We start from the raw sequence: 13,131 nt of genomic DNA on the forward strand, positions 1-13,131 counted from the left end.
TATAGTACTTCATATAATTTATTAATGTCATTCTCTATAGGACACTGTAATTAATTCAGTGACATTAATATTGACCTCATACAGACAAAGGATGAAAGTTGGGTTTTCTTGTGTACCAAGTACAAAACATGTGTTAAGAAATCAACATAGACAACAGTTGTACGAGATCAACTTTCAGGATGACTCAGTTTACAGTAGTCGCTTCACACGGGTTTCCTCAGGACCGGACGCCACCTGGTGTAGGCAAGTTTGTGCTACGGCAGCTGCGGGCCTGACTACCTCCTTTTGCCAGCTCCACTTTTGCCTGTTTTACTGCTGCCACTACTGGATTTGCCAGAGGATTTTGAAGAGAAGAGTCTTGTCATGAACTCTGAGACATCAGGCAATTCGTGGTTGGAATTCAACATGTTCATTGACTGCTCCATCTCCTGCAGGAAGAGAAAGTACCAAGTATGAGAGGCATCCTCCCTGGATCTACCCGAATCATTTGGATGTATGAACACACTCACAAAAGAGGTTAAAGGATCAAAATACCTCGATTAGGCATATCAAAGTTATTATGCACTTCAACTGTGTAACAAGCAAGGCACACAAAAAGACCAAGATAAGCACAATGTTTTAGCTATATGAAAAGACATTGGCATTCACTAAGACGACCAACTGAATTTATCTTATCCAGTGGAAACAGCTAGCGGAACACAAGAAAACATATCGCTGCGTTTATACAAACTCTTAAGAGAAATTGCCATGGGAACTAGGATAAGTTCCCATGTAGTTCCACGCAGTTCTCAGCTGCAGTGAAACAAGAACCAGAATATGACTACATGACAGCCCGCCAAGCTGAGGCAGAAGAAGGACAGCTCAAGGCCACCTTTGATAACTTACTGAGATTCTTCCTCAAGCTAGATTTAAAAACTGGCACTAAGAATGTTGCTCTGTTTCAGTGGTAGAGCACTTGGCAAAATGTGCAAGGCCATGGGTTTACTCCCCAGTGCCTGTGAGAGCATGCGCATCGCGCACACGCGCGCGCAGGCACGCGCGCGCGCGCACACGCGCGCACACACACACACACACACCATGTGGGTACAAATATACACAACTTCAAAATGTCATTAAAAAAAGAGGCACAGTATAACTCAAAAGTCCATAGCTGGGCAGTCAGCTTACCCGTCTCATGTCAGGATCACTTGTGTTGACCACTTTAGGCAGAAGCACAAATATCAATAATGGAAGAACCATCATCATAACCTGCAGAATAAAAAAAAAAATCAGAAACCTTTTCTTCCACTTTAGCTTGTGAAACAAAACCCGTTTTTAATAACTAGTGACAATATTCAAGTAAGTACATAGAACAAAATGTATCAAAATGTATCAAAATTTCCTTAACAGGGGGCTGGAGAGATGGCTTCCAGAGGTCCCGAGTTCGATTCCCAGCAACCACATGGTGACTTACAACCATCTGTAATGAGACCTGGTGCTTTCCTTGCCAGCAGTATATTGTATGCTTAATAAATAAACCTTTAAAAAAATTGCCTTGCCGGGTGGTGGTGGCGCACGCCTTTAATCCCAACACTCGGGAGGCAGAGGCAGGCGGATCTCTGTGAGTTTGAGGCCAGTCTGGTCTACAAGAGTTAGTTCCAGGACAGGCTCCAAAACCACAGAGAAACCCTGTCTCGAAAAAACAAACAAACAAACAAACAAAAAAAAAACTCCAAGATAATTTCTCTGTTTACTACCCTAGTTTTAAAAAAGAGAAAGAAAGCCCTACTTCCTTTCTGGAGACAGTTCATTTGGTAGAGTGCAGCACTTCATAAAACAACCAGTGATGTAGTGCACCCCTGTAGCACTAGCACTTGAGAAGTAAAGGCAGGAGAATCTGAAGTTCACTGCCATCCTCAGCCTGGGATCCACTAGACTCTGCCTCAATAATAAAACATTACATGTGCCATCAACATGAGCTGGTTAATAAGTGACCGCACATTTAACAATCGGCAAATAGGTAGAATGGATAGGTTAGCTCCATATACAATTTAGTAATATTCTCATTCTATCTGATCTCATGAATGTAATGGTCTGTCCTGTCTCTTTGACAAGCCATGCCCACTCCCTCTCCTGTCCCCTGAGGCAGGCAGATCTTCCTTCCTGCTTGCAGCCTGAGTCTTTTCCTTTTTCCATCTCCCTCTCAAAGACAGCTTCTCCCTCTTCCAACTCTCCCTTCTCTCTCCCCCCCTTCTCTCTCTCTCTCCTCTTCTCCTTCTCCCCCTTCCCTTCCACACTTCCATAACCCACTAAATAAATATCCAAACTCACTCTGCATAGCGTGCCTATCCATCTGTCTCTTGCCACCACCGTCACGTGGCTCACTGCCTGGGACCAGCTGCCTTTGCAGACCAGACCTGTGGCGGGTTTCATGCCTAGGACTGGCTGCTCTCAGGACCCGCTACCCACTGCTGCCTCTTGACCTGCAGTGTTATAGTGATATCTCCCTCAATATTTATTTCAGTTGCACATTTATTATGAAATACACAGTAGAATTCTCATATTCCTTTCCTTATCTGTTTCTAAGGACTATATTTTCCAATTTCACCCTTAACCAGGGATTAGTACAATGCTCTACACATACCATTGGGTTCATCAGAAAGTCTGTCCAGCCCCATGATTCCCTCTTAATGAAGTAAGAAGGTGGACCTGAAGATTTCATTTGGAGAGGATAGGGTAATCTGACCACTTCTGATGTTTTGATGTAATTCACATATCTTGCTCTAAGGAAACAAGAAAACATGAATTCTATGAAAAACATGACATTTATCTAGCATGTGCAGTCCCAAGCTACTGCAAAAGAAAATATACACATAAATGAAGCAAAATAAACAAAAAACAATTGCTTATGTTAACAATGCCTTATACTTACCTTCAGCTTTTCCAAAGCACTTCAGGATCTAAGCATTTTTTTTAATTACCTACTTATTTTTATGTTATGGGTGGTTTGCCTCCATATATGTCTGTACACCATGTGTATGCAGGATCCAAGCATGCTAGAAGAGAGCTTGGACACCCTGGAACTGGAGTTAGAGATGGCTGTGAACTGGCATGTTGGTGTTGAGAATTAAAGCTGGGTCCTTAGCAAGAACAGCCAGGGCTTTTAACTGCTGAGTCATCTCTCCAACTCCACATGTAAACTTTTGATTGTGAAAGTCCGATCAAAGTGTCTGTCTAGCCAGGTGGTGTTGGCGCACACAGGAGACAGAGGCAGGTGGATCTCTGAGTTCGAGGCCAACCTGGACTACAAGAGCTAGTTCCAGGATAGGCTCCACAGCTACTGTGAAACCCTGTCTTGAAACCCCTCCCCCCGAAAAAAAAAGAGTGTCTAAAGTAAGGTACACAGGAACCAGATTTGGGGTCTTCTAGCTACATCACTTCTTATTCTTGAGGTCCATGTAACTCCTTACCTACTTTTTATATCAAGTTAGTTATTTTAAATCTGGGTGTGGTATCAAATCTATGTAATCCTAGGACTGGGAAGTAGAAGGGTCAGGAGTTCAAAGCCAAATTCAGCTATACAGGGAGCTGGAAGTTTGCCTGGGCTTTAAGAGACTTTGTCGCCAATGGGGAAAAAAAGACAGAAAAAATAAAAGAAACGCTTCCCCGGCCCCCAATTATTTTAGAATCTTTCTCACTTTAAAGACCTTTCATACACATAGTAAGAAATTTATTTAAGAAGACAGGATATCTCGTGCATCCCTGGCTGTTCTAGAACTCACTCTATAGACCAGGCTGGCCTTGAACTCAGATATCCAGCCTCCTCTGCCTCCAGAGTGCTGGGATTAAAGGCCTGTATCAGACACACAAAAGTATTGGCTTACATAATTTTGATGATCTAAGATATACACTACAGGATATACCCAATGTTTAAGGTTATTTTATAGGGAAAATATATGATTCAAGAAAGCCATAAAAAACACATTGGTAGCCGGGCGGTGGTGGCGCACACCTTTAATCCCAGCACTCGGGAGGCAGAAGCAGGCAGATCTCTGTGAGTTCGAGACCAGCCTGGTCTACAGAGCTAGTTCCAGGACAGGCTCCAAAGCCACAGAGAAACCCTGTCTCAAAAAAACCAAAAAAAAAAAAAAACAAAAACAAAACAAAACAAAAAACCCACACACACACGTTGGTAATATCTTATTTTTACCAAGATATATTGGGGGGACCACCTTGTGGCTATTGTTCATTTCTTGTTGTTTTGTTGTTGTTGTTTTGGTTTGGTTTGATTTTTTTTTTTCCCCCGAGACAGGTTATCTCTGTAGCTTTGGAGCCTGTCCTGGAAACTAACTCTTGTAGACCAGGCTGACCTTAAACTTACAGAGATCCACCTGCCTCTGCCTCCTGTGTGCTGGGATTAAAGGTGTGCGCCACCACCACCCGATTTATTATTCATTTCTTTATCTGTGCTGTAGTTCGGATTGTTTATTTTACTATGTTTTCCAGTTCATCAGATATCTCTTCTGTTGTTTTACACATCCATTGATCTTCCACCTCAATGCCTGTATTTATTGTAGAAATCCTATCTTATCTTTTTTCAGATATCTATTGCCTACTTTGATACATCACTTGTGTTAACAGGAAATCTTCTATTTCTTTTTTTAATCCTATAAAGACTAGCGTTTTAATTAAGACAAAGTTACAAATTTATACACAGTAACTTTTACAATGAGAACAACAGATAGCAAGTCTTTCTTTTCTTTATTCACTTTAAATATACTTTTAAACTATTTTAGCCTATATCTAGTACCTATACTATCTTAACTTTCTAGAGGCCTGTTTCACGGGCTGGCTCAAGAAACACTGTTTCCGTGGGTATTTTGTAAGAAAAGCAGACTTTATTTACTCTGAATTTCTAGAGTAGTTTGAGCAAACAGAAATATTTCTCTGAACATAAACACATGAGAGGGCATCCCCTTCCGGAGAGTCAAGCATTTACACATGCTACTATTCTAGTTATGCCAACCCAGGGTCATCTTCAGTCTTCAGCTTGGAAGCTCCTAGATTGTGTGAGAAGAAATAAATTCATACCCCAGGTAACACATTTTTTTACCTATTTAGTGTGTTTGTGGGGGGGGGAGGGCACATAGGTGCCACTGTGCACTTGTAGAGGTCAGAGGACAACAGGAGCTAGTCCTCTCCTTCCATCATGTGGGTCCTAGAGATCAAACTCTGGTCGTGAGGCTTCATGGCCTGTGCTCTGACCACTGTGACACCTCACGGGCCCTTCTTTCCACTTTTATCAAGATCCCCACTTTCACATCAACACAACTATATTTGATAATTTCTTTACTGAAAATTGTAGTATATAAAGGAGAAGCTATAGAAACCCCTAGATCAACTTTGTAGTAAATAGAAGGATTATCAAAATATTTCAATGACATGTCAGGAGTAGCATCTCAAATTTAAAAAAAAAATAAGTAATTCTCAAATTTAAAAATCAAATTTCAATTATAATTTTCACAGTACTTTTTTCCTACAGCAAATAATTTTACCTTCACTCTATACAATTATGGAAGGGGTTTACCATATTAGAAGCATTCATTCAGAGGGGAAAAAAAAAATCCAACTTCATAATCTCAACATAAACATTTTAAGAAGCAGCTATGGTTTAAATAAGAAACACTCAACCTTCACTGTAAATTCCAAAAGTAATATATAACAATTAGACTAGACTTTAATAAAAAGAAATCATGTATCCTCACCTCATTTTTCCTTTTGAAGTGATATCAACTCGCACAGGATCAAACTTGTAAGCTGGGGAGATAACTTCCACTACGTAAGAGCCAGAGGGAATGTCATGAACCACGAAGCTCCCATCTGTCCTGGAAAAAGGAAAGTCACACTTAGTCACTTCTCATCAGCACCTTAGTCTCTTCCTGTTTTTTTTTTTAATTTGTTTGTTTTGTTTTATTTTGTTTTGAGACAGGGTTTCTGTGTTAACAGCCCGAGTTGTCCTGGAACTCATTCTGTAGACCAGGCTGGTCTTGAACTCACAGAGATCTGCCTACCTGAGGCAGAGGCAAGCAGATCTCTGTGAGTTCAGGGCCAGCCTGGTCTACAAGAAACAAGCTACAGGGAAACACTGTCTCAAATAAAATTGTAGAGATAGGAGCGGTGGGGCTGCGTCCCCGCACCCGGCCGCCCGCATGGCTAGGTTATGCCCGAAATAATTACACGGAAACTGTATTCTTTTAAACACTGCCTGGCCCGTTATCTGTAGCCTCTTATTGGTTAGCTCTTACATATTGTTCTAACCCATTTCTAATATTCTGTGTAGCCCACGAGGTGGCTTACCAGGGAAGATCTTAACCTGCGTCTGTCTGGAGTGGGAGAATCATGGTGACTCCTGACTAAGCTTCTTTCTCCCAGCATTCTCTTCTGTTTACTCCACCCACCTTTGGGTTGGCCTATCAAGGGGCCTAGGCAGTTTCTTTATTAATAAGAAATCACTCCCACATCATAAAATAAAATAAAATAAAATAAAATAAAATAAAATAAAATAAAGGTGTGGGCCACCAACACCGGCAGTCTCTCCCGTTTGAAAGCACTTGTTCATTTCCCAAATAGTTCTCGAAAAACATCAGAAGAAAAGCAGATTCTTGCACCTGGGAGACTTAAGCAGAAGGATCATCATGGGTTCAATGCCAGCCTGGGCTACGGAGTAAGTTTTAAGGTATCTTGGACTACATGCAGTGGAAAATCCTGTCTCAAACAAACACATAAGCAATTAGAGGCAAACAGAAAATACAGGTACAATGACTTACACCTGTAATCATAAAACGCAGAAGACTGAGGCAGGAGGATCATGGCCAGCTTGGCCTACATAGTTTCTGCCCCTCCTCCTAAATAAACAGAAAATGACAAAAGTTGGTTCTGCAATTTACATTCTAGTATTTTCAGAGTTTCTAGGCATGGACAAGCCTAAGCCTCCTACAGCAGGCAGGAGGACAGCGACAAAGAGCAGCTACTACTCTGCAGCCTTGACGTCACTGAAGAAAAGCTATCAGTAGGAGGGTCCCAGCTTTATTAAATTCCTTCAATACATTATGCTTATTTTAAAAAGCATTCTGTTTTAGTTTTAATTTGTATTTGTTGACTTTCTTTTTCATACAAGCATATTTCAATAGTAACTTCCATTTATTATAAACAGTCCCATTTACTTTAGTTACTTTTTAGCTGGTTATGCAGAAACCTACAATTTAGTGTTAAATCCATCCATCTTTTCTTCCTTTATTTCCTCTAATCCTACTTGTTAAAAAAACAATTACCCAACCAAAAGCTGGTAATTTATTTTTGCAAGTCAAAATTAACCTGTCTAGAAAGTGAAAAACTGCTTTTTCAAGGAAAAAAGACATAGAAAATTACGATGAAAAGTGTTTCCTGTCATTGAAGAATATACCAAGGTAAAGCAGAGCTGAAATATAAGCATTGAAATGCCTTATTCCTCAGCAGGACACCTGTCTAACCTCAGACCTACTTTCAAATGTACCTTGAAAGGTTTTTGGAGAGTCTAGCAGCTTCAGGAAGGATGCATGTGGGGTGGTTGGAATTAGGAGACATTTATCTAGCCAAATCAATGAGGTGACAGCCGTCACGGCCATATCACCCTCACAGCTCCCAGACCCCCTCTCTACTTTTCTTTTCACGTCTATGAGAAAGGAAGAAAATTACTTTAGTGTATTTTTTCCACAGGTTTTCCATGGACAGACCATCTCTGTCTCTGCTCAGGATCATGGCTACACACGAGTTGCCTTACCCTACACACACTTCCAAGTCTCCAGTAGCCTCTTCCCCTCCCCACTTCCCTCCAGCTTAGAGGTGGCAACAGTTATGTTTTGCTTTCATTGTACTATTGGGTAAACAGTGTTGAGGCTGGAAGCTCCAGGTAGTGTATACTCTGGACTGTTCCTCTATACTTTGATGATTGAACTCTATGTGAACCATTCTAATTTTCATGCATATTCTGCTCTTTTGCTTTTGGAGGCAAAGTCTTGCCATACAACGTGGAATGGCCTCAGACTCACAATGCTAGTGTCCCACTCTTCCAAGAGCTAGGACATAAAGTGTAAGCATCACATCTAGTCATCTTCTGCTTCTTGACGGACCCTGACAGAATCAATTTCAAAACATGTTTTTCTTCTGAGCAAAGAGGAAAAAAATGAGTGATGGCTGTTCAACACAAACAGTATCAGGATCATCCAAAGAAAAAGCTAAGCTAGGCGTGATAGCCGACACCTGTAATCAGGTGGGAATCCAGGAGGCCATCAGTGTGAAGACAGTATGAACCACACAGTGAAACTACACAATAAAAAGATTCAAAAATAAGGAGTATATAATCTCACATTATCAAAACAAAACCAAAACAAAAAACTGACTTAATGGATTAATAAAAATTGCTGCAGATCCCTGGTGGCGGCAGGCAGCATAAACTCTGCAGGTCCCCAAGCGGTTGCAGGCAGGGGGCAGCAGGTCCTGAGAACAGCCAGTCCCAGGCAGGGACGGTGCAGGAGACCACACAGCAGGTCTGCAAGGAGGCAAGCCATGCATGTGGCAGCAGCAAGCGAGAGACAGATGGATATGGATAAGCACACCATGTAGAGCAAGGTTGGATATTTATTTTGTGGTTATGGAAGGGAGGGGAGAAGGGGAGGGGAGGGGAGGGGAGGGAGGGAGGGAAGGAGGGAGGGAGGGAGGGAGAGAGGGAACGAGAATAGGGAGAGAAGGAGGGAGGAAGGGAGGGGAGGGAGGGAGGGAGGGAGGGAACGAGAATGGGGAGAGAAGGAGGGAGGAAGGGAGGTAGGGAGGGAAGGAGGGAGGGAGGGAGGGAGAGAGAGAGAGAGAGAGAGAGAGAGAGAGAGAGAGAGAGAGAGAGAAGAGAAGAGACTGGAGCTGCCTCTCCAAGAGGGAGCCAGAAAAGAGGCTGGAAGCTGAAGATCAGCTTGCCTCAGGGGATGGGGGAGGGAGTAGGCGTGGCTTGTCTCTTAAAGAGACAGAACAATCATTACACTGACACCTACCTAATAGTTCAAAATTAGAAGACTGGATAAGTGAGTTGTGGTTTATATACACGTTTACAATATAAAAACAGGCTTGCATGCTCTTCAACCCCAGCTCCTCTCATCTCCATTAGCAAAGTCCCAAGCCACTTCCCCACAAGCCAAAACTATAGTCAAACTTGTACACTGGCTAGTCAAAACAGCTGTCAGACAAATCACCTATCCTATTTACAACAAGACTATTACCATAAAAATCATATAAATTCTCAACCCTTCTATATGAATACAAGAGCATAGGGTAGAAGCCAGGTGGTGGTGGTGCACTCCTTTAACCCCAGCACTCAGGTGGCAGAGGAATTCAGATCTCTGAGTTTGGAAGATAGCCTGATCTACAGAGTAAATTTTAGGGGAGCCAGGGATACACAGAGAAACCCTATGTCAAAAAGCCAAAACAAACAAACAAACAACAACAACAACAACAACAACAAACCAAAGTAGTGTAACATTTTAAAATAAATGTTAAATGAAAATTACAATGTCTTATGTGTGTTAATCCCCCACCCCCACCCCGCCCCATCAGTCGGTTTTTCATCCTGTTCGCCAGCTCCTCCTGCCAAGTTATCATGGGCAAGTAAATGTGAGGCCAGGCTAGCCTGGGTGAGGCTCCTTCCTCAAACACCCCTCCCACGAGGGCGAAGCCTGGCCCCTTTATTCTAGGCTCTGCTGAGGGGAAGTGGGGTAGGCTGAGCCCACATCCTGGGAAATCGAGCCTGGATGTGCTTTATCCTTAAAAACAAGTCATAAAACTTTAAGGGCTGTTATCGTTCATTGCAACCTTTTTTTTTTCTTTGATTTTTCGAGACAGGGCTTTTTTTGGTTCCTGTCCTGGAACTAGCTCTTGTAGACTAGGCTGGCCTTGAACTCACAGAGATCTGCCTGCCTCTGCCTCCCAAGTGCTGGGATTAAAGGCTAAAGGCGTGTGCCACCACCACCCAGCTCATTGCAACCTTTTAAAAGAAAATGTCTTTTTATATTTTCCACAATAAACATTGATTTATTTACACTTGAGAGTGACTCCGGCTCCACCACAAAACTATCGCCAGCCAGCTTTTGTGCTTTTCTTATTTGAGATAGGGTCTCAACTAAATTGCTCCTGATGTCCTTCAACTCCTATCCTTCTGCGTCCGCTTCTGGAGTAGCCAGGATGATAGGCATGTGTCACCAGGCATGACTAATAATATATGACAACATATATTAATTTTAAAAATAATTTCAAAATAAAAATAAGTGGTTTTCAAAAGTGCTATACACTGCAGAAGTTAAATTCTCAATTAAGCCTTATCTTTCAAAACTTAATGAGATTTTATTATTACTATGATTATTTGTTTGTTTGTTTTGTTTTGTTGGGTTTTTTTTAGGAGGGGTTCAAGACAGGGTCTCTTTGTATAGCCTTGGCTGTCCTGGAACTCACAGGGATTCACCTGCCTCTGCCTCCCAAGCGCTGGGATTAAAGGTGTGCACCACTACCACGGGGGGGGGGGGGTTATTATTAATGCATCATTAATTAGGATAAACTCTAAACAATACCCTAGTGCCACTTTAAACCCAGCACTCGGGAGGCAGAAACAGGCAGATTTCTGTGAGTTCGAGGCCAGCCTGGTCTACAAGAGCTAGTTCCAGGACAGGTTCCAAAGCTACAGAGAAACCTTGTCTCAAAAACAAACAAACAAAACACACACAAAAACTAAAAAAAAAAAGTTGTCAATTTGTAGTTATTTATTAATGTGAGTTTGAATTTCCCGCGAGGGTACTTCAACAATCTGCAGAAATCTGCAATTCAAACTTAAATGTCCACATTTAAGATGTACGGTTTTCAGATATCACAAGTTAATATACAAAGCCAGCAAAGAAATATCTTCTTTCAGTCATAATTTCAGCCCCTAATTCTGGTGGCAAAATTTCAAACATCATATTCATGCCTATGGGGATGAAAACAGACTTCTGACGAGCCAAATCACTAATAAATTCACCCCACCTTCCCAGAAAATCCCATTTCTCCTAAGAACAAGAAGAGGTATGTGTAAGGAATTTTGAAAGACCTGAGTCTGACACAGACGACAACCGCGCTATCGCAAATCCCTCGACGTAGTCAAATGTAAAAAGAACAATAATCGCAACCTCGGGCCAAGGGGGAAAAAGCTCTTTGATTAGGGACTTCAGGGCCCATTAATTTTAGAAGCAGGAACATCAGCCTTCCAGGCTTATGTCACCGCCGGGAGCCCTTTGGGCTTTGCTAATTCCCACTTGTTTAACATCTTTCTACACAACACCAAGCCACCAGAAGACCGACAAGGAAAAAGCAACTAGGTCCCAGAGAAACTAGACAAGATGCAAAGGTGCAAAATATCCAACAAACAAACCAGGGCGCACCAGTCCCTTGGGCTCAAGTGTCATCCGCCCCACAGGGGACAAAATGAGCCCACACAAGGGGGCAAAACGGGGCTACAAATGAATGACCCCACTGTTTCGGGCCTGGGGCCACTGCCCTCCGTCCTCGTTGCTGAAGTATCTGACTGCACAGACTCCCAGCACAGACCGTTAGTGGCACCTGTACCTTCAGTTGGTGACAGCTACGCTGTCGGTCCTGACACTGCGCTGTCCTAGCTGGATACCCTTCCAGCGTCCACCCAACCGCTTTCCCGCTGCCCTCAGGATGCTCACTTAAGGAAGCCGACGTGCTCTTCTCCGTCTACCAGCACTCGGGCCGCGGAGATCCAGTCCTGAGGCTTCACCCCTGGAACGACCGCGCGTCCCTCGATCTTGAAGCGATCTCCCGGGCCGACCCCGCCCCCTCCCGGGCCCTCGGCAGCAGCCCCGAGCACCTCCGAGCTGAAGGCATCTCCTGAGAGGAACAGCAGCAGGATGGAAAAGAAGCCCCACAGAGCACCCGCCATGACAGCAGCTCTGTGGAGTCAGGCCCACGGCCCGGAAGCCCTCCCCCGCCGTACGGGCTCCGCGGCGGCGGCCGCCGTCGCTGAATGATGTCGTCATCACCGCGAGCCGGATCCAGCCGCGAGCTGTGCCCGGCCTGGGAGAGAAGCTTAGACGCCGCCAATCAGGAGAAGGGACGAGAGCGACGCCAGGCTCGCCCCCAGGGCTCCGGCTTAAAAGGCGGCGAAGCGCGTCTGCGGCCGCCCAGGACTACCGGTGGCTGAGTGTGTGTTGTTGTGGCATCTGCAGATGCACGAGCCCTCAGAGAAGTAAGGGGTTAGGAGAACGACTAGGGTCTAAAGTGTTGAGTGCTGGGTCTGTAGCTAACACGTCAGACATCTATCTACTCTTATCATTTTCTTGAAGTTCTCTCTAGCTCCAGATATTCTTTCTCATTTGTACCACAGATCTCTGTAAAAGATTTAGGGCAAGGTGTGCTTTTTCCCTTGTGCACTCGGTCTCCGCAGAAAAGTTAGAGAAATTGAAAACACATGCAAAAGCTCTAAGCTTCCGACGGAGAGTGGAAATGCAGGCATTTGGGCTGAAAAGGAAAAAAAAAATACTTTTTATATACAAAGGACTTGGTGTTTAAGAAGTACGTGGAGAACGTTTATTTTCATTCCATTTTATAATTTTGCATTGATTTTTTAAACATACACAGCTCGAAGACCGAGAAAGTGAGGATTTCACTATAATCGGTCTGTGATGTACCTAATACGCATAGAGTGCAAATGCCAAACCATCAGAAACAGTGTTTTCCTAAGACCATGCGGACTCGAACAGCCTTCTTTTTCCTTAATGTTTATTTACCATGAGTGTCCCAGCTCTGATTTTTTTTTCTCATTGTCTTCTGCGTGGTTTGCTAACATTCTTTTCAGCATTGATGCTCACTTCCCCGAAACACCTCAGTCACTGAGCAGAAGTCTAAATACTGTAAAATATATATTATCCATCTGTATTCTCTTTGACTAATACACTGTTTCTCTGGTATGGAGTTTTTCCCTAACAGGTATTAGAAACGTGTTTCTAATGGTCTCTATCTGTTGGACATTATCACATGGTGCAGTAGTCAAAAGGTTTAAGTATGCAGAATAGACTCCCG

The 13,131-nt window shown here is 43.2% G+C and overlaps 1 protein-coding gene and 1 non-coding gene across 2 annotated transcripts; both read right to left on the bottom strand.

Moving 5' to 3' along the window:
• Positions 1-12,048, bottom strand: Emc7 (ER membrane protein complex subunit 7). The gene is made up of 5 exons (XM_050134348.1): positions 11,760-12,048; positions 5,745-5,864; positions 2,624-2,762; positions 1,168-1,248; positions 1-428 (listed from the first exon to the last, which is right to left on the bottom strand). Exons 1-5 carry the CDS (start codon positions 11,990-11,992, stop codon positions 276-278), a joined length of 726 nt encoding a protein of 241 aa, XP_049990305.1. The 5' UTR covers positions 11,993-12,048; the 3' UTR covers positions 1-275.
• On the bottom strand, positions 9,672-9,810 carry LOC126496866 (small Cajal body-specific RNA 21). Its single transcript, XR_007590472.1, has one exon. It is a non-coding gene; the product is annotated as a small Cajal body-specific RNA 21 (non-coding RNA).
• Positions 12,049-13,131: the final 1,083 nt, after the last annotated feature.

This window comes from Alexandromys fortis, unplaced genomic scaffold, assembly GCF_014885135.2.
Source record: "Alexandromys fortis isolate MF-2015 unplaced genomic scaffold, M_Fortis_MF-2015_v1.1 scaffold_6, whole genome shotgun sequence".
Lineage (NCBI taxonomy): Eukaryota > Metazoa > Chordata > Mammalia > Rodentia > Cricetidae > Alexandromys > Alexandromys fortis.

What these genes read in the sequence shown, in the direction of transcription:
- Emc7 (XM_050134348.1), bottom strand. Translation starts at nt 11,992, where the DNA reads ATGGCGGGTGCTCTGTGGGGCTTCTTTTCCATCCTGCTGCTGTTCCTC. An exon ending in ACTTCAAAAGGAAAAATGAG is followed by an intron (nt 2,763 to 5,744) that starts GTGAGGATACAT and finishes TTGTTTCCTTAG; the next exon opens with AGCAAGATATGTGAATTACA. An exon ending in ACTTTCTGATGAACCCAATG is followed by an intron (nt 1,249 to 2,623) that starts GTATGTGTAGAG and finishes TTTATTCTGCAG; the next exon opens with GTTATGATGATGGTTCTTCC.